The 20,099-nt window shown below is 44.0% G+C and overlaps 1 protein-coding gene across 1 annotated transcript in view; it reads right to left on the bottom strand.

The window, feature by feature from the left end:
* Positions 1-20,099, bottom strand: part of PPP1R37 (protein phosphatase 1 regulatory subunit 37) — a 155,550-nt gene that overhangs the window by 82,468 nt on the left and 52,983 nt on the right. The window contains exons 2-4 of the mRNA XM_044988816.1: positions 19,027-19,124; positions 6,561-6,606; positions 5,381-5,481 (exon numbers count right to left, since the gene is read on the bottom strand). Of these exons, the coding sequence (XP_044844751.1) occupies positions 5,381-5,481; positions 6,561-6,606; positions 19,027-19,124 (245 nt within the window). The remainder of the gene's footprint in view (positions 1-5,380; positions 5,482-6,560; positions 6,607-19,026; positions 19,125-20,099) is intronic.

The raw sequence follows: 20,099 nt of genomic DNA on the forward strand, positions 1-20,099 counted from the left end.
GCAGGCTAATTGACCCAGAGTCAACCTGCAAAGACATGTTAGAAATGGTAATTAGGGCCATTCCCTGGTAAATAGGCTAGAACTTTGAAATGCAAACCTATATTGTTAGAAGTGATACTAATTGCATGTGTGTACTCATAAATGTTAGACAAGAACTGTCCGTTTATATGGCTGTCACTATAGCTGTTGATTCAGAGATCAAAAGGGAATATTAACATTTAGATGAATATTGAGTGCCAACTTTCATTGTCTATGTTTCTCTTGAAAGTTTGTGATAAACTGCTTAATGGATAAATTATTTTATGTTAATCCATGTAGTTAATGACCGGTGAGGTTTAGGAAACAGAAGGTTACATCAAAAGCCTATTGTTCACCCAGGACTTGGGTCCTGATCCTGTCATCTCCGATCTGCTTGAGGTTTCATTCCTAAACCATAAGGACTGAGAGCCCAATTCTGACTGGACCACCCTGAATATAAACATTGGACTATAACATATGAACTATTTCTGAAAGAACTCTTTGCAAATTCAAAGCTCAGTATCTCTGCTATGAATCTGAACCTCAAGAATAGAACTCGTCTGTAATTACACTGATCTTTTAACCAGTTCTCTCTCTTCTTTTTTAATAAATTTTAGTTTAGTTAATAAGAATTGACTGTAAGCATGTATTTGGGTAAGATCTGGAATAGTCATTAACAGGGAGGTAATGCGTCCAATCCTTTGGGATTGGTAGAACTTTTTTTATATGATGAAGATTTTCAGTAATCCTCATATTTGACTTGGGTGTCTAGGTGGAGGCCTGAGGCTGGGTTACTTTAAGGGAACTGTGTTGTTGGCTTCTGACTAACCAGTGAGGTATTATAGAAGCTGTTTTGTGCTGGCTTTGTAAATCTAAGTACAGTAACTCCTCACTTAACGTCATCCCGGTTAATATTGTTTTGTTGCTGATCTAGTAGAAAACATGCTCGTTTAAAGTTGCGCAATGCTCCCTTATAACCTTGTTTGGCAGTCGCCTGCTTTGTCTACTGCTTACAGGAAGAGAAGCCCATTGAAGCTAGCAGGTGGGGGGCTTGGAACCAGAGTAGGCCAGCAGACCCCCCCATCAGCTCCCCAAGTTCCCTGTGCAGCAGCCACCCAGCAGGCTATCAATTGCTGGGCAGTTCAGGTGTCCCTCCTCCCACTGCCGTGTGCTGCTCCTGGGAGCCTCCTGCTTGCTGTGCAGGGAGTGGGGGGGAAGAGGGGTGCTGATATCAGGGTGTCCCCCTCTCCCGTACCCTATCGCCACAGAGCAGGGAGGGATATGACAGGAGAGAGGGCTCAGGATGGAAGGAGCTTGCTGGCAGCAGCTACTGTCTCAACTTACTGATAATGGGATCTTAAATAGAGAAAACAAACGTATAACAAGATCCAATGCCTGGAAATTAAAGCTAGACAAATTCAGGCTGGAAATCAGGCACAAGTTTTTAACTGCGAGGATGACAAACCACTGACTAGTTTACCAAGAATTGTGGTGTACTTTCCATCACTGGAAATTTTTAAGTAAAAATTGGATATATTTTCTAAGAGATCTGCTTCAGTTCAAACAAGAATTCATTCAGGGAAGTTCTGTGACTTGTGTTATACAAATCATCGGTGGTCCCCTCTGGCCTTACAATCTATGAAAATACCACATAATTTTAAGAAAAGTCTGACTCCTTCTCTTGGAGATTACCTTTTTTTTAAAAAAAAAAATATGGATGAAAGAAATAGTATTTTTCAATTCACTCATACAAGTACTGTAGTGCAATCTCTATTGCGAAAGCAGCAAAGAGTCCTGCGGCACCTTATAGACTAACAGATGTATTGGAGCATGAGCTTTCGTGGGTGAATACCCACTTCGTCAGATGCATGTAGTGGAAATTCCCAGAGGCAGGTATAAATATGCAAGCAAGAATCAGGCTACAGATAACGAGGTTTGTTCAATCAGAGAGGATGAGGCCCTCTTCTAGCAGTTGAGGTGTGAACATCAAGGGAGGAGAAACTGGTTTTGTAGTTGGCTAGCCATTCACAGTCTTTGTTTAATCCTGAGCTGATGGTGTCAAATTTGCAGATGAACTGAAGCTCAGCAGTTTCTCTCTGAAGTCTGGTCCTGAAGTTTTTTTCGCTGCAAGATGGCTACCTTTAAATCTGCTACTGTGTGTCCAGGGAGATTGAAGTGTTCTCCTACAGATTTTAGTATATCACCATTCCTAATATCTGATTTGTGTCCATTTATCCTTTTCCGTAGGGACTGTCCAGTTTGGCCGATGTACATAGCAGAGGGGCATTGCTGGACTCTTTGCTGCTTTTACAGATCCAGACTAACACTGCTACCCCTCTGATATTGTGAAAGTGTAACTTACAAATGTAGAATTTTTTTTTTGTTACATAACTGCACTCAAAAACAAAACAATGTAAAACTTTAGAGCCTGAAAGTCCACTCAGTCCTACTTCTTGTTCAGCCAATCACTAAGAAAACAAGGTTTGCATGCATTTACAGGAGATACTGCTGCCTGCTTCTTATTTACAATGTCACCTGAAAGTGAGAACAGGCATTTTCATCGCACTTTTGTAGCAGGCATTGCAAGGTATTTACGTGCCACACATGCTAAACATTCGTATGCCCCTTCATGATTCAGCCACCATTCCGGAGGACATGCTTCCATGCTGATGATGTTCGTTAAAAAAAAACAGTGCATTAATTAAATTTGTGACTGAACTCCTTGGGGGAGAATTGTATGTCTCCTGTTCTGTTTTACCCACATTCTGCCATATATTTCATGTTATAGCAGTCTCAGATGATGACCCAGCACATGTTTGATTTACGAACATTGGCACTGCAGATTTGACAAAATGCAAAGAAGGTACCAATGTGAGATTTCAAAAAAATAGCTACAGCACTCAACCCAAGGTTTAAGAATCTGAAGTGCCTTCCAAAATCTGAGAGGGATGAGGTGTGGAGCATGCTTTCAGAAGTCTTAAGAGCAACACTGTGATGCAGAAACTACAGAACCCAAACCACCAAAAAAGACAATCAAACTTCTGCTGGTAGCATCTGATTCACATGATGAATATGAACGTGCATCAGTCCGCTCTGCTTTGGATCGTTATCGAGCAGAACCCATCATCAACATGGACGCATGTCCTCTGGAATGGTGGTTGAAGCATGAAGAGACATATGAATCTTTAGTGCATCTGGCACATAACTAACTTGCGACACTGGTTACAACAGTGCCATGCAAACTCTTGTTCTCACTTTCAGGTGACATTGTAAACAAGAAGCGGGCAGCATTATCTCCTGCAAATGTAATCAAACTTGTTTGTCTGAGCGATTGGCTGAAGTAGGACCGAGTGGACTTGTAGGCACTAAAGTTTTCCATTGTTTTATTTTAAATGCAGGGGTTTTTGTACATAATTCTACATTTGTAAGTTCAACTTTCATGATAAAGAGATTGCACTACAGTACTTGTATTAGGTGAATTGAAATATAGTATTTCTTATGTTTTTTTACAGTGCAAATATTTGTAATAAAAATAAATATAAAATGCGCATTGTACACTGTATTCTGTGTTGTAATTGAAATCAATATATTTGAAAATGTAGAAGACATCCAAAAATATTTACATAAATGGTATTCTATTATTTTTTAATCACAATTACTTTCTTTTAATTGCTTGACAGCCCTAAAAACAAGTCATGGGATCAGAAATCTGGGTCAGATGGGCATGCAGGGATTACCCACCAGTGTGGGAATAGGAGGAAATAATAAATTGAGATATCCTATCTCCTAGAACTGAAAGAGACCTTGAAAGGTCATCTAGTCCAGCTCCCTGCCTTCAAAGCAGGACCAAGTACTGATTTTTGCCCAGATCCCTAAGTGGCCCCCTCAAGAATTGAACTCACAACCCTGGGTTTAGCAGGCCAATGCTCAAACCACTGAACTATCCCTCCCCCCAATAAAAGCAGAGATACAGACAGAGGTGAAGGGAATAAGAAGGAGCTTGAATATGATGGGGCTAAGATGAAGCCAGTGATATGGCTAGAACAGTGGTCCCCAACGCGGTGCCCGTGGGCACATCTTAATGTGCCCGCGTCCTGGCCCCCGGGAGAGCACCCACCGAAATGCCGCCGAATTTCAGTGGCATTTCGGCGGGGACGCCTCTCGATGACGCCGCTTGTCGACAGCAAGCAGCAGCATCGAGAGGCGTCGCCGCCGAAATGCCGGGTGCTCCACCGCCCCAGTGGTCCTTCGTCTGGCGGCTGCCAGACGAAAAGGCTGGGGACCACTGGTCTAGAACAACAGCAGAACAGGACTTCGGTCTATCCAAAACTTCACCACTAGAGGGGGAAAATGGGCAGCAGGGAGCTAAGGTCAGAGGGAAGATTGCAGGGATCAGGAAGAAATGACCAAGGCATTGACAACAGTTTAGCAATGGGGGGAGGGGAGAATTTGGGAGATTGTACAGGAAAGGCAACAGAAAAAAGAAGGATTGAGGTAGAGAAGGAAGAGAAACAGTTCTACCTCTGGAGGTAATGAGCTAGATATGGTGGAGATTTTGTCCTGAGAGGCAGGACCTTTGGGAACCAGCTACAGAGAGGAGGAAGAAAAGGTCACTACAGAGAGAGCACTTGGGGACAGGAGGGGACCCAGAAGCAAATGGATAACAAACAGGCACCTGGGACTTACAATTTTCATCCATTATTATTTAACAGAGTTAAGGAAATGGGCTAGTGGTGAAACAGTTGCTTAAAATAAACACCGTTTTAGATACCAAGCTGTTACTGTAGCACACTGGGTGCACTGCACCAAAACTGTTTAAAATATCAGTTCCTTCTTCACTTATTCATTGGGACCTTTGGGGTTACTTTAGAGCCAATGGCATTGCTACAACACACCTACACAACATAAAGAATACACTGTGCAGGTTACTGTAGTGCAGGAAGTTCAGAATAGAAAGCCTGAACTCAGGTCTGGCAGGGAAAAAGCATTTCAGTTCACATTACATAAAACATTTGAAAGGTTGATGGATTTTTAAACATGTTTATTTAAGAGATGTCCAGGTCCATTTGAATTATGGCAATCTGGATATCGAGGGTTCATTCTATTTATTACTTTCTGAAATAGCAAAACTGCAAACAAAGACCTAAAATGATGTGTACTTATGAATGGAGAGGGTAATAGCAATGGCAAGTATAGGTCAGATTTGGAGCACTTCCCTTTAACTGCTCACTAACCTGAGCGCATGAAGAGAAAGCTCAGAACAGAACTCAAAACCGTACCAGGCAGAGAAAATTAGAGAATTTTTGTTAATCTTGAAACAAAAAGAGTCATGGTAAATTACATAACGTTAAATGAAACTTACATCTTCATCCAGGTTTGTTTGCTCCAAATCAACTATTTTGAACTGGACCCTTTTGAAAATCTCTTCCAGTGCCTCACAGGCCTTATAGTCTAGTTTTTCTCCTGGGGGAAAAAACAGAGTGAATTCAGAAGACCCAGTGTTAAGTGTTTTGTTGGTACATAAATATGTATTAAGAGAAATACATTTCTGTGAGTTCTAGAACCCTAGGCATTGGGACAGAAAATGAGGCAATGCAAGGAGAGATTAATCTTGTTTTTCCTTCAGTTGGGGTAAGCTACTTCCTGCTCTTGCAGACAACATTTATTATTTGCAAAGTTAAATATTTAAAACCCACACACACAAAAATCATCTTGGACTGGTTTCCAAGCAGATGGACTAGATAACCCATTAGGAGCTTTTCCATTGCTAATCTTTATGATACTATGAATTCAGAATCAGCATCTGCTTCTTCCACAAGATCCAGGCCTAACCCAACAGGGCATGTAAAACTAAGACTGCCCAAGACACTGGGGGACTCAACCTAGACCTCCAATGCCCAGGATTTTAATAAATATTTTCCATGTTTGAATTCCTCACCTGAACAATATGCTGAGATCAACTGAGACAGACAATGAACCAGCCCCTAAAATACATACATGATTAACGTGCCTCCGGTCTTGGCCTTGTCATTTCACTATTTTGTAATCATATTGTCCAAATGTTCCTAACACATTTTCTACTTTCAGAGGTTTCACTTGTAGTATTCAGAATTATTTAGAAATATCTGTACCAAGTATTAGAGATTCCTGCTACAACCTGAATGGCTGAAAGCCAAAAGCTTAGGTCATCTCAAATGCCTTCAGTCAGCTTAAACAAATGTTATTAAAAAAGCAGGAATAATTTTCTGACGCAAGAGCTTGATTTTTAACTCTAATACTGACTGGTAAGAGGAAGTGGCAGCAAAGAAGGCTGTGTATGCTGGACAGGCCAATTGGCAATTTCGAGCTCCTAATCACCTACAAAATTAACTATTGCCATTTCCTCAGTATTAGCATTATTTGTAATGCATTAGCACAGCAAATGCCCCATTCGGGATCAGGACACCACTGAGGTAGGAGCTGTACAAACGGATACAACAGTTTCTGCTCAAAGAATTTCCTTTAAAAAGCTACGTCATTAGGGTTATGAGAGAGAGGCTTACCTTTTAGATCCAAGCAATCTATCCTGGGAGACAGATCTTTAAATTCCTGTAAGAGAAATAGTAGCACATTAATATACTCAGGAGAAGACAAATCTCTCCTCTAGGATAATACAGAAGTGGAAGGTCTGGCAACACTCCCACACATACGAGGGGAGGGCATTACTCCCCACACCCTTCCGTGAGTTCACTAGAAACCGGTACATACCCACGGTGTTTATTAGGGCTTGAGTACATGAGGGGATTTAATCTGCAGCTTTTTTCTGCATGTCAGGTAACGCACATTCTGCTAGCTGTAATAATAACATGCACGAAGCACATGATGTGCCTTGACTGAGGGCACACTGTCTACACACAGCAGCAGTTTGCTGCAAACTGAGGGCATGGCATTCTCGAAGCATATCTTATGCTCCTTTGCTTTGCTGCTGAATCATAGAATCATAGAATATCAGGGTTGGAAGGGACCTCAGGAGGTCATCTAGTCCAACACCCTGCTCAAAGCAGGACCAATTCCCAACTAAATCATCCCAGCCAGGGCTTTGTCAAGCCTGACCTTAAAAACCTGAGAGGTATGCATTCTGGGATTTTTCTTGCTGTGCACTGTGGGATACATAGCAGGATGGCTAGTTCAAGGGTTGTTTTTTTGTTTTTGTTTTTTTTTATAAAGTCCCATGATTCATCCGTATCCATCCCATACTTCCTTTATAGGCAAACTAACACCATTTTCAAATTGCTGTAAGCAAGCATGGACCCAACAGAGCTCTGTATCACTATGCCGGCAATCTCAAATAGCTACTTGGACTGTATTTCAGCATTCAAAGTCAGATGAATTTGGCTTAGGACTCTGGTTGCTGTACCACCGAGCAGATGACATGGCAGCAGCAGCAGCTCCACCAGCAGGATGATCTTCAGCAGCAGTGGAACTGGGACACGGATGAGGAAGAAGAGGAACTGACAGCAACTGATAGAAGACCAGTTCCTGGAGCTGCTATACAGCATGCAGTGCTGTTTCTAGGTTCAGGAAACCAGCACAGATTCATGGGAAAATGCAATGAAGTCTTGCAGTGACATGTGATCATGTCACCTAGACTGGAATCCATCTTTAACCTGGTGTCTTTCCATTGAGAAGTGGGGATGGGAACCCAGAGAGCGACAAAGGATTCCCGCCTTATGCAAAGATATAGAAAGGTATGGAAGAGAACAAAGAGAGAGGAGCCATCATGAAGAATCCGCTAGCTACCACGAGCTGGAACAAGCTGTACCAGGGGAAAGAATTGTGCCCAGGCCTGGAAGGTGTCCAGTCTGAGGAAAAAACTTACTGAAGCATCTCTGAGGGTGAGATTATCTGTATTCCGTTTGATTAGACATAGATTTGCGCGTTTTATTTTATTTTGCTTGGTATCTTACTTTGTTCTGTCTGGTTTCTGTCTGTTACTACTTGGAACCACTTAAATCCTACTTTCTGTATTTAATAAAATCACTTTTTACTTATTAATTAACTCAGAGTATGTATTAATACCTGGGGGAGCAAACAACTGTGAATCTCTCTCTCTCTCTCTATGTTATAGAGGGCGAACCATTTATGAGTTTACCCTGCATAAGCTTTATACAGGGTAAAATGGATTTATTTGGATTTAGACCCCACTGGGAGTTGGGCATCCGAGTGTTAAAGACAGCACACTTCTGTGAGCTGCTTTCAGGTAAACCTGCAGCTTTGGGGCAAGTAATTCAGACCCCGGGTCTTTGTTGGAGCAGACGGGAGTGTCTGGCTCAGCAAGACAGGGTGCTGGGGTCCCAAGCTGGCAGGGAAAGCAGGAGCAGAGGTAGTCTTGGCACATCAGGTGACAGCTCCCAAGGGGGGGTTCTGTGATCTAACCCGTCACAGAATGATTGCACTGTTTGTGAAATACTTTGGAAGCAAGAGAAAAAAACATCCCAAAGATTATAGCTGCAAGTTGTATTTTGCACAGTATTAGTGAGAATTAGGGAGAAAGACTTGGCGATAGGTGGACGGCTGACGTGTAGAAACTGGCTCACTGGTTTGTGTAGCCACCTAGGCATTCAATACAGAACGCAAACAGCCGGAGCAACAGCGTCCAGGATGCCTATTGCTCTTTTTGGAGTCTCAGGCCTGAAACTGTGCAGCTGTGAATCCTGCTATTAACCTATGCATGGATTGAGGTGGGGGGCGAGATTTTTGTGAAGTTCAGTGTTGTTTATGGGCAGTGGGAGTGCAACATTGTGGCAATCCCTGTTGTACCTTGTGTCTTTGCCCACATGTGTTTGTAAAAGCTTAAGAATTAATGCAAACAGTTATTTTCTGTGTAAAATGAACTGTTGACTGCTTGTGAATGAAATTATAAAGGTTTTCATTAAATAATCTATTATGTAACAAACAGAAATGAACCTTCAACTAAGACAAAAATTTAAAACATGCTTTTAATTATTAAACAAACTAGCGAACTACCAAGAACTGTTTCATTAAACCAGCCGTGGAAACCAAAACAGTAAAGTACAACAGGTCAGCGCAGAGCATAAAGCCAGGAGGCTTAAAATTACAGGCGAAGGTACGTCTCAGTTATGCTTCTTTTGGTTCATGGGATTTCCGTGTGGAGTGCCCAGGCTCAACGTTACCCTGGGCAGGAGAGAGCTCAGAAGAGCTGGGGTCTTAAGTGCCACGGCTCTCGGTGTCCTGAGCCGGAGCCTGGGAGGGGAATGGCCTCTGGGTGCGCTGTTGCGAGGGTACAGCCAAGAGGAGGAGTTGCTCCCAGTAGCCTGTATTGTCCAACGGCTGCAAAACACGGCTGGGTGCTAGTTTGCAGCACTGCATTGCCTAACAGTAACATGTGCTGCAACAGGGCATTTTGGCTTCGTATTGTCCCCAGGAGCTGCCTCTGCATCTTCTTCCATATTATCTTCGGCCATGGCAAAGCTTTTCCTGGCAACTGCCACGCTGTCCTTGGCCACTGCAGTGACCGCCCTGAAAAGCTCCTTGTCGTATTCCCTCAGTCCTCAGATACTGTCCCCCCCTCTCCGTATTCTTCATTTTTGGAGGGAGGAGGCGGGGGGACGGGGGAGGACTCTGCATGATGTCCATGAATTTTTCATCACAAATTTTCTGTTTTCTCCCGCTCAGGTTTCCTCGCTGTTCCATTGCTGCTAAGGGCCCTCTCCTTGAGGGTCTGGCCAGTACAGGTGCCCTAGCTGTGGGGGTAAGACAAATGGTTATTCATATTCTAGAGAGGCTGTGGTGTTTTTAACATTCATTCCTGGCTTTACCGCCTTTAGATTCTTTCCAGTCTCGAGGAACCTTGGAGATGGTAAGTGGTGCGTGGTTTTGGACTTTTGGCTGTGCACTATATGCTGTGTGGCTTTACCATGGTGCCCTGGAGCATGGGGGTGATGGGAATTAAGCAGTTCAGGTTGTGCCTTGGAGGTGTTTTACATGGTGTCAGAGGGGTTAGCAGGGTGAATCTTGGGATCCGCTGGACAGTAATACTCTTGAGGCTGTCCTGCCTCTGGATCACAGTACAATGAGGCAGGTGGCTAGGAGGCAGAGAATGGCCTTATAAAAAAAAGGCAAAGGGCAGAGCAGCGAGATTCTTGTTGAATAACTTCACAGCGTTAGTCCCCCGCAATGTGCTGCAGGAGTCATGAGCAGTACTGGTGGGGATGGCCATGTAGCTATTCCTTCATCTATGAGCGAAAATGGAGCAATTTCTCAGCCTTAGAATTTGCTTTATCTCCCCTGCAGACATGTTAAAAGTGCAAAGAAAAATAGACAGGGCTCTGGAATGACTGCCTGAAACATTCACTGTTACCAGTCTGTCAGAATGGCCCTGTAAATGCATATTACAGGCAGCTGTGCTCTTTGTAGCTTTATGGGCATGCAAAGTCCATGTCTACCTCCTGTACACTGAGAACGCTAACCAAACTTCCCTTCCTGTAACCACTGTCGTAATAAACTTCTGCATTCCGCACAAAAGAAAGAATGTTTTCCTTATTCGACTCTGGCATGGGAGGGGACGGCAGTGAGGCTGAGGCCGCACAATGCAGCCAGCAACTGATTTGGAGACAATGAATGGAGTTTGTGAGTGGGGGGAAGGGCACATTCACCAGGCAGGATGCCAAGGAAAGGAAAATAAGTCAATAGGTACACAGGCATGTGCCTTCCATAGCACGGGTCTGAAAACAGTTGGGAACCAGGGTTTTAGCACATGACAGTGGCTGATGGAGACTACTCCAGCTGGGCAATTTTGGAAAAGTATATGGGAGGGGCACAAAAGGACAGTGTGGGCCAATGCAGGGAGGGATGGATCTTGCACTTGGCCATGGGGCACTTGGAACAGAAGCTAGTACTGCCATACAGCATAATAGTAAATTAAAACTTAAACTGTAAGTTATTTAGAAAATAAATAAAATAAAAATACTTGCATATGTGAAGGTTCCCTCCACAGGACCAGCCTCCTCAGTTGCTGCCTGGGAATCAGGGTTGGTTGGCTCACCTTCTACATTGCTGGCATCAGGTGCCTGAGTTCTGAACAGATCCTGGCTGTCTCAGATCTCTTCACTGGCCTCCTCTTACTCATGCTCCGATGAGTCTTCCTGGTCACCCGGGGTGGCGGGGGGGAAGAGGGGAATGTTCTCTGCCGCATTTCTTCCTGTTGTTCCTCATTTTCACATGGGTGTTCCTCAGCTGTTTGCTCTTTATTCAGTGTTGTTTGGCATTCTAGTCATAGCCCCTCACCAGCACATGCCTCGCAATGCCCACAAACAGATCTTTTTCCAGGTGGCTGGCAACAAAAGCTACCTGCACCAAAACTTCTCCCCAGATAGCATTGAGATCCACAGTCTCAGCATGGATACAAGGTCTGCTTGAGGCATGCTGTAGGGCTTCTGGAGTATTAAACACACCTATCACAATAAACTGGAATCCAGGAGTGAATGAACAGCCAGCTTATAAATGAGGAAGGGGACAACCAGTCAACTTGATCCCAGGGCAGGAGAGGGCACACAGGTAAACAGACAGGTCAACAGTCGACTAAAAAGCAGTGTGGGATAGCCACTGAAAGACTGTGAAAGAAGTTTGCAGTAGCACTGGGGTGCACTCAAACAATAGATCAGACTAAGGCTTTGTCTATACTGGCAAATGAAAGACAAAACTTTTGTAATTCAGAGGTGTTAAACACACACACACACACACACACAGAAAGACAAAAGTTTTGTCGATGACAAGTGCTGGTGTGAACAGCGCTTTGTCGGTGGGAGCGCTCTCCTGCCCTCAACACTAACACCACTGCTGCTCGTTGGGGGCAGAAGTGTTTTGTCAGCAGGAGAGCGCTCTCCTGCTGACAGACAGTGGCTACACAGCATGCTTTTTAGCGGCATGGCTGTAGCGACACAGCCATGTCGCTAAAAGCTGCGTAGTGTAGACAAAGCTTCATTCGCTTTGCAGCGAAGTTAGTTCATTCTGAAAGGGGACTCCAGAGTTTTCAACAAAAGAAGTCAGTGAACAACAATGAATTGTCATGTGCATGCAAGCATTTTCAAAGCAGATTAACCTGAAGAGCTGCTGATTAATCCCCCCACACCCAATCTCACCCCTTCCCTTGTGTAGACAAGCCCTTAAAGCAATATTTGTATCAAATAATATTTTGTAGTGTATGACGATCAGACAAGCTTGGCCACACACAAACCACAGGTAGCAAAGCAGTGACTGCTTTGAGAATCTTGCCACCTAGCAATCGCATTAGAAGACCCAGATGAAGGTGCTAGAATTTAGCATCTCAATACTGTGTTGGGGTGAGGAAGATGTTTGACTGATATGGTTTAGTGTTTGCAGGCCCCATGGAAGCAGAGAGTCTTTAGGAAGGGTTGGATGGGAGCCCTGATAGGTGTGAATCATTAAGCTGGTGGTTAAGGTGTGAGGAAGAGATATTGAGTTATGTTGGCAATTTTAGACTTTTCTGCTGGAGGTATTGAGGAGTGGAGTGGGCTTCTTCATTGACAGTCTAAGTATTTTTGTACAAATGGTTTTTGCTCCAGAGTCCTTATTGGCGTACTCAGCTATAGCAGCCATGCCCCTTCACTTACCTCCACAGGCCATACATAGAGTAGGAAAAGAGCTAGCAGTTTAAAAACACGTTTAACTATCAAAATTTCAAAAAAGCCTTTGTATCTAGTGTGGACACGTTAAGTCAACGTTAGCTAGTTTTGGTCAACCCTAACATGACTTGTCCCATCTACACTAAATGCGAAGATCTGCTTATGGTCATGATACTGAAAAAGTGTTGGCTAACATTGTTTTTAGAACACAACCTATGTTCTTAGTCACGACATGGCCCTAATATGGCTTAGAAGAGTAAGAACATGACTACCTAGGAGGACTGACTTTGGAATTCAGCAGTGTTGCCAACTCTTGCCATATTGGGTGTTTTTCTTAATGCCCCAACTGCTTGAGTCAAGATATTTTTTTAAAAACAAACAGTTCCTAGCTCTCTGTGGAGAAAACCTTGAAAACAAGATCCAAGTGTACCCTAACAACGCAGAAACCAAATAGAGACCCAACACCTTTTTTTGGAAGATGGTACTGGGATTATACAATTGTTAACATTTCACAGAAACTCAAGTTAGAAGGAGGAGACACAGAAATAGTCTCAGCAGGAATTGTGGCACTGGTGGTGGAGGGACCCAACTGGGGCCACCCTTTCCCTCACCTGCACCTTCCAGACCCAGAACTATGCAGAGGTGACTCCCCACACTTCCAAGCCATGTGGTCTTAAAGAAGAATTCCAGGGAGGAGCCAGACTCCTCTCCCTGGAAGGCAGAGAAATTCTCAAGCTGGCAGATCAGACACAGAAACAACCTCAGCATGTTCTGCCACAGTGACCAGACATTGGTGATGTTATCAGACTCCCTTCTACAATTTTAGCTCTGGTCATTGTCTCCCCTGCACCAACTGGCTGTTTGCGCCAGCCCTTTCCTGCCCTCCACGTCACAGTCCCTTCCCACTAGCCTCACTCACTTCACCTTACTTTGGTGCTCCCATCCTTCCTTGTTCTCCCCTGCCCTTTCCCGTCTCCTTGCCTTTGCTTTTTTGTTTAGCTGATCAAACATCACACACAGAATTAGAGAAGCAAAAAATACCATCTTCATCATGGAGCTAACGTGACATTTGCATCCATCACTCTGCTCACACATTATATCCCTTGTCCCTTACCCTTAACCTTTCATCTGTTTTGTCCATTTAGGCGATAAAACAATACAGTTTCCCCAGGAACAGTTTATGTTTATAGTGCTTAGTACAATGGGGCTCCCTTCTCCGTTAATCCCTACGAACCACCATAATACAAATAAGTTCACAGGCAGGCAAAACTGCTAGAGCAGTATGGAAAAAATGGTTACCTACCTTTAACTGTTGTTCTTTGAGATGCAATGCAGACGTGTATCCTATGTGGGTGTGCATGTCCCATGCACCAGAGCCAGCAGACTCTGCCTAGCACTACCTGTAGTGGTGGCTCTCACGCCCTATGGCTGCAGCCTCTCTTGCCCCCAGGAGTATAAGGGCAGCGCTGCCCTGCCCACCCTGCCCCTCGGTTCCTTCACACCCAAGGTCAGAAGTGGAGACTCTGATGCAGAGGGGATGGAAGAAAGGTCATGGAATACATATCTGCATCACATCTCGAAGAACAGTTACAGGTAGGTAACAGTTTTTTCTTCTTTGAGCAGATGCAGCTATGTATTCTGTGTAGGTGACTCATAAGCAGTCCTCACAGGAGGCTGGGCTTGGAGTCTATTTAAAGCAGGAGGTGCCTTCACAAAAGTTTGCATCTGATCTGGATGCAGCCATAATGGCATTCTGCATACCTCTGCAAACCACTGAGACCAAGAGGCCGCCCTGCAAATGTCCAATATAGAAATGTTGTCGATGTCACGAGCTTTTGTGGAATGAGCTTATACCCCCTTGAGGTTGTGATACCCCATATGCTGTTGTGATACAGGAGGTTATCCGCCTGAAAGAGACAACTTGACCCTTCATTTGGTCTGCATATGAAACACACAGACATGGTGAGGAATAGAAAAACGCTAGACATTGCCTGACATCCAAAGCATGGAGATGATGCTCCTCTGGGGTTAAATGTGGCTTAGGGAAGAACAGCTGTAGATATATAAACTTGGTTCAAACAAAACTGAGAAACTACCTTGGGTGAAAACGTAGGGTGGAGCCACAAGGTCACTTTGTCATTGGAAATTTGTATGTAAGGCGGCTCTACCATCAAAGCCTTCAACTCACACACTCTCCTTGCAGATGTTATCGCCACAAGGAAGGCAGTTTTCTGACATAGAAGAGGAAGTTGCCAGTGGCTCAAATGGAGGTACCAAAAGAGCCGCTAAAACAGTATTAAGGTCCCACAAAGGAACTGGCTCTTTAACCAGTGGGTGGAGATAAGGGACTCCTTTCAAGCAGCAGACTGCCATGGGGTTTGAAAACACAGACTTCTCATAAATAGGATGAAATGCCTAAACTGCCACAAGGTGGATGCTCAATGAACTAAGTGCAAGGCCAGACGACTGAAGGTGTAACAGGTAGTCCAAGATGTCCTGGATACAAGCCTGCATTGGCTGAACTCCCCAGGCTAACGACTATACACAAAACCGATCCCACCTGGCCAAACAGACAACCCTGGTGGACGGCTTCCTACTGGGAACCCTGGTGGACTGCCTCCAAACATTGTGCCACCTCCTCCCCATCTAACCATGCAGCAGCCACGCTGTGAGATGCAGGAGCTGAGTAATAGATGCAAAACCTGATCATGATGCTGAGTCAGGAGAAGGGGGGGGCGCGGGAGAAAGGATATGGGAGGCCAGATTGATAATGTGAGGTGATCAGAGAACCAACATTTTCTTGGCCCTGCTGCAGCAAGGAGCTCAGGACTGAGACGACCCCGCCACCCCCTTCAGCTCGCATTTCTTGATTTTTCTCATGCCAAACAGATCCATTGTCAGAATGCCCCAGACTGAAAAGACAGATGGCAGGACACTGGGCTTCAGAGACCACTTGTGATTCTGAGAGAAGCTTCGGTTGAGGTGAGCTGTCAGGTGATTATGGATCCCAGAAAAGTGATTGGCCCTGATGGCAATGTTCTCCCTGATGCAAAACTGCCAGAATCTCACTGTCTCCCGACAAAGCATGTTGGAATGAGCTCCCCGGCCTGTTCACATAATACATTGCGATAGTACTGTCGGTGAGTATGAGAACCACTGAGACCCGATGTGATCTTGGAGGGTCTGAAACACTGCAGATGCCATGAAGCTCCAGACTTCATGTAGAAAAGCTTCCTGTTTCGACTACAGGCCTTGAACCTTCAGCAACTCCAACACTCCCCAGCTTATTGAGGAGGCTGTGGTGACAATTGTTCTGGTTGGTGGAGACCGAGCAAAGAGAATGCCTAGTACACACTGTCCTGAACCATCCACTACCAAGATTGGTGGAGGAAGACAAACCAGTCTGCCCAAGGGATGACAGTGCTGACGACAGATCGACAACTTCGGTCACATCTGAAGAGGACGAAGGTGCAGCATGGCATATTGGACTACCTGTGGGCACAAAGCCATATGGCCTAGCAACCTCAGTTATACTCAGACTGCAGTTGAGGATTGGGACGGCAGGTCCAGAGTAAGCGGCAAATTGCCTGGAATCATGCAGTCAGTAGAAATGCTCTAGAATTCGTAGAGTTTATCTGGTCCACAATGAACTCAATTCTTTGAGTGGGAACCAATATTGATTTCCCGCTGTTAAGGATGGGACCCAGATGATCGAGTGGGTGTACAGTGAACTGGACATGACAGAGGACTTGCCAGCCCAGTAATCAATCATCCAGACACAGGAAGATATGAATTTACCTCTTCCTGAAGGAGGTACACTGTCACCATTCCCATGCATTTGGTAAAGACCTGGGGGGCAGAAGACAGACTGAAGGGCAGCATGATGTACTAGTAGTGTCGGCCCACCACAACAAGCCAAAGAAACCTCCTATGGCTCGGGAGAATTGCTACATGAAAATAAATGTCCTGAAGGTCTAGGGCTGAGAAATAGTCACTGTGATTTAGGGCAAGGAGTACAGTTGCCAGGGCGACCATCCGCAAACTCACATATCTGATGTATTTGTTGAAGGGGGAAGTTGAGGATAGGTCTCATCCCTCCCTTGGGCTTGGGAACAAAAACACGGAGTAGAATCCCTGTCCCAGATGCTCCACCACAGCCCCAAGGCCAGTAGAGACTGAATCTGCTTGAGGAGCCGTCTCTCATGAGAGGGGTCCCTGAAGAGGGACAGGGTGGAGGGATGGAGAGGAACTGTACGGCATAACCTGATCTGACATGCTTCTGACCCAGTAGTCTGTTGTAATCAAGTCCCAAGCACTGTAAAAGCAAGCCAGTCTGCCCCCAGAAAAAGGGGACTGGTGAAAGAGAGGTTACCACTGGATCACTATCCTGGACGCACAACTAAAAATGGGTCTTGTGAGATCCTGGTGTGGGGGTGGGGGCAAGAAGGAAGAAGACATGCGCCAGCTGGCTGAACCCCAGAACCAAAGGACCTTTCTGCAGTAGTCCTACTGCTGCACAGGAAGGGAGGACTGTCTGAAAAAACACTGAGTGGTATTGCTATGGCTGCTGACAGCCAAACACCAAATATCAGAGTTAGTCTCAGCATCACCCTGGAAGGGGATTACGCTGCATCATGCTGCTGGCAATCTGGAGAACAGCGACTCCACAGAGTTTAATTCTTTGGGGAGAAGGTCAGAGCAGGATGGCTTGCCAGCCAAATAGTTGCTGCCTCTACTAAGCGAAGACTTGAGTAAACCGATGAGCCTTCTATTGTGCTCTAAACAAAGCAAGACATATCCCCTCTGCATCACTCCAGGGTATTCCTAGCAGTAGGGACAAGTGGTCACTTAAGAGATCAGTACCCTTGGCTATTAAGGACCTGAAGAGGAGGTCCAGGATCTTGAATTTTATCTTGTGTTGGTCCCATTACATCACGGGATGGCTGAATTAAAAAGTTTTTGTTTAGTTGATTTACTGCTAGTAGGTTTAGGCTTTTATTTAGTCTACTATATGTAGGCAACAATTAACAAGAATGTAGCTTCTGTATTTCACAAAAATCGAACCCAGGAAGTTTAGAAAGGACAGTTATTTTGATTAAGTATTATTAATGTCCCTGGTTTTACATGGGGCTCAGCTCCTAGCCCCGCTCTGTGGAGGGGTCTGTGGGCGGGGGGCGCTGGGATCTGTGGGGGGGCAGCACCGTGGTTCTCAATATGTGGCCCACAATGATAAATAGGTTGAGAACCCCTGCCCTAAACTGACTTTTCAGAAACATTTAGCATTAAGATCGCACAACCTTTGGATACCATCAGCTCAGGAATCTGTTCAGACATACTGAAAGTTTACAATGTAATATCCATTTAAAACTGTAATTACATTCCACCCTACCTCCAAGTCTCAGTGCAAGTATATTATGAGAAACACAAAACTGATTTTAAAATACCAAAATATTTAATTTAAGAAAGTAAAACTTCGTCTATACTTCGGTACAGTGCTGAATGTGTACTACATGGCAATGTAATCCTAGTAACCCTCTGTATAGTTCTATGTAAGACTTTATATAAAATTCTTCTCTCTACAACACACTCCTAAGTATGCAAGCTGATTGGTTCACTTAATGCCTTCCTGTACTGCCTAGAAAAGTACTGTAGCATCCCCCTGTGAAATTTCACTCCCCCAAGAGCAGTTGTCATTTTCCTTCCCTCTTCTGCTGCTTCCACCTCCCACTCCTGCCAGTCTTTTATATATATTTTTACATTTAACATTTACGCTGCATGCTCCTTTTTCTTTTCTCCTTACATGTCACAATATACAATCTCTGAAAAAATATACCTGAACTTAAACCAATGTAGGGTTAACACTCAAACTTTTAATTATTCCCACACTTGAGAAAATAAAAAATAATTAACGCAGCATAAAATAGAAACAATACACAAGCTGTGTGGGAAAACTCGTATCCATCTTCTTTAAACTCAGTACAAAAAGGAGCCCATCTGTAAGCACCGTACAGAAAGAAAACCATTTAAGAACTAAAGGCAAGAACCCAGACTTCTGTAATATTTTATGAAATAATTTATGCATAGTATTTTGGTAACAAATATTTTAGATACTAGCATCCTGCACCACTTTTTCATCTGCTAAAAAACCTGCTCACGTTGTTAGAAAGCAATGCTATTGTTTTTCCATATTTGACCGGCATGAAAATTATTCTAAGTATCAACATAGGGTCTGTTTTCAGCAGATTTATATTTTCAGTTCCGATATGGCTGCAGCTGACTTTTCTAGCGTTTCCATGTCAGTCATACTCCAGGAGCTAAACAGGATTAACATTTTGTGCTGCATATGTAAGAATATCCACAATACCTGTATCTGCTTCAGTAGTTTGGGTATCTGTTTGCAGTTTAATTTCTGACAGGCTTGTTTGTAGGCAATGATAATTTCCTCAACAGTCACATTCTGGGCTGAAAATGTAAGGGGTAGAGATTAAGGTTACATTTACATTCATATTTATTCACTCAGCTACACAATAAACTGTGTGTCAGGCACTTACATTGATAAAAGTGAGAGAGTTGTGTATAATTAACTAATGCTGTTCCCACCCAGAATAATTTCAAATGGCCAAGATATGAAACAGGCAATTTATGTTCAAAGCAAAATGAGAATCTAATTTGATATTTTACTATAAGAGTTGAACAGCTATATTACCATAACGTACACATTATGTCTGTGCACTATATCGTGTTCATGAACTTTGTTTTCTGTGTGGCTTTAACCATTTTATTCAGGAGTCTCAAAGTCCCGGCCCGCGGGCCATCTGTGGCGCAAGAACCTCCCCGCTTCGGCCCACGGAGGAGAGACGCATGCAGAGACATTGCTGGCAATGTCAGCTGCAGGTGCCGTCCCCCGCAGCTCCCATTGGCTGGGGGAGATGGGCACTAGTCGCCAGGCAGAGCCAGCATCACTTTTTGCCATAATTAATATAAACAAGTCAAAATACCGAACACAACTATCTGATGCACATCTTGCTGCAATCTTGAAGGTTTCAACTGCTCAGTCACTGAGGCCAAACATCAACAAACTGACAGAACTGAAGCGTTGCCAGGTGTCTGGCAAACACTAAAAACTCTCTGGCAGGTGAAGAATTGTATAAAGTTGTATGACAGTTTTATTATTTCTAAGAAATTTGAAATAAAAAATACAATATAAACATTTTCTTTTCTGAACACCATCTTCAGTGACATTACTGGCCCGCTGGGAGGATTTCAGGACTGGTGCTGGCCCTAAGGTAAATTGAGTTTGAGACCCCTGATTTTATTGCTTTAAAAATATCTGAACATAAAATCAAGAGCATGATATAAACAGTTCTAGTTCACACTACCACCAACTGATATATATTTAGCAAAAATCTTGAGATAACAAAAAAAATAAAAAGGAAA

Source organism: Mauremys mutica, chromosome 15 (assembly GCF_020497125.1).
Source record: "Mauremys mutica isolate MM-2020 ecotype Southern chromosome 15, ASM2049712v1, whole genome shotgun sequence".
Lineage (NCBI taxonomy): Eukaryota > Metazoa > Chordata > Testudines > Geoemydidae > Mauremys > Mauremys mutica.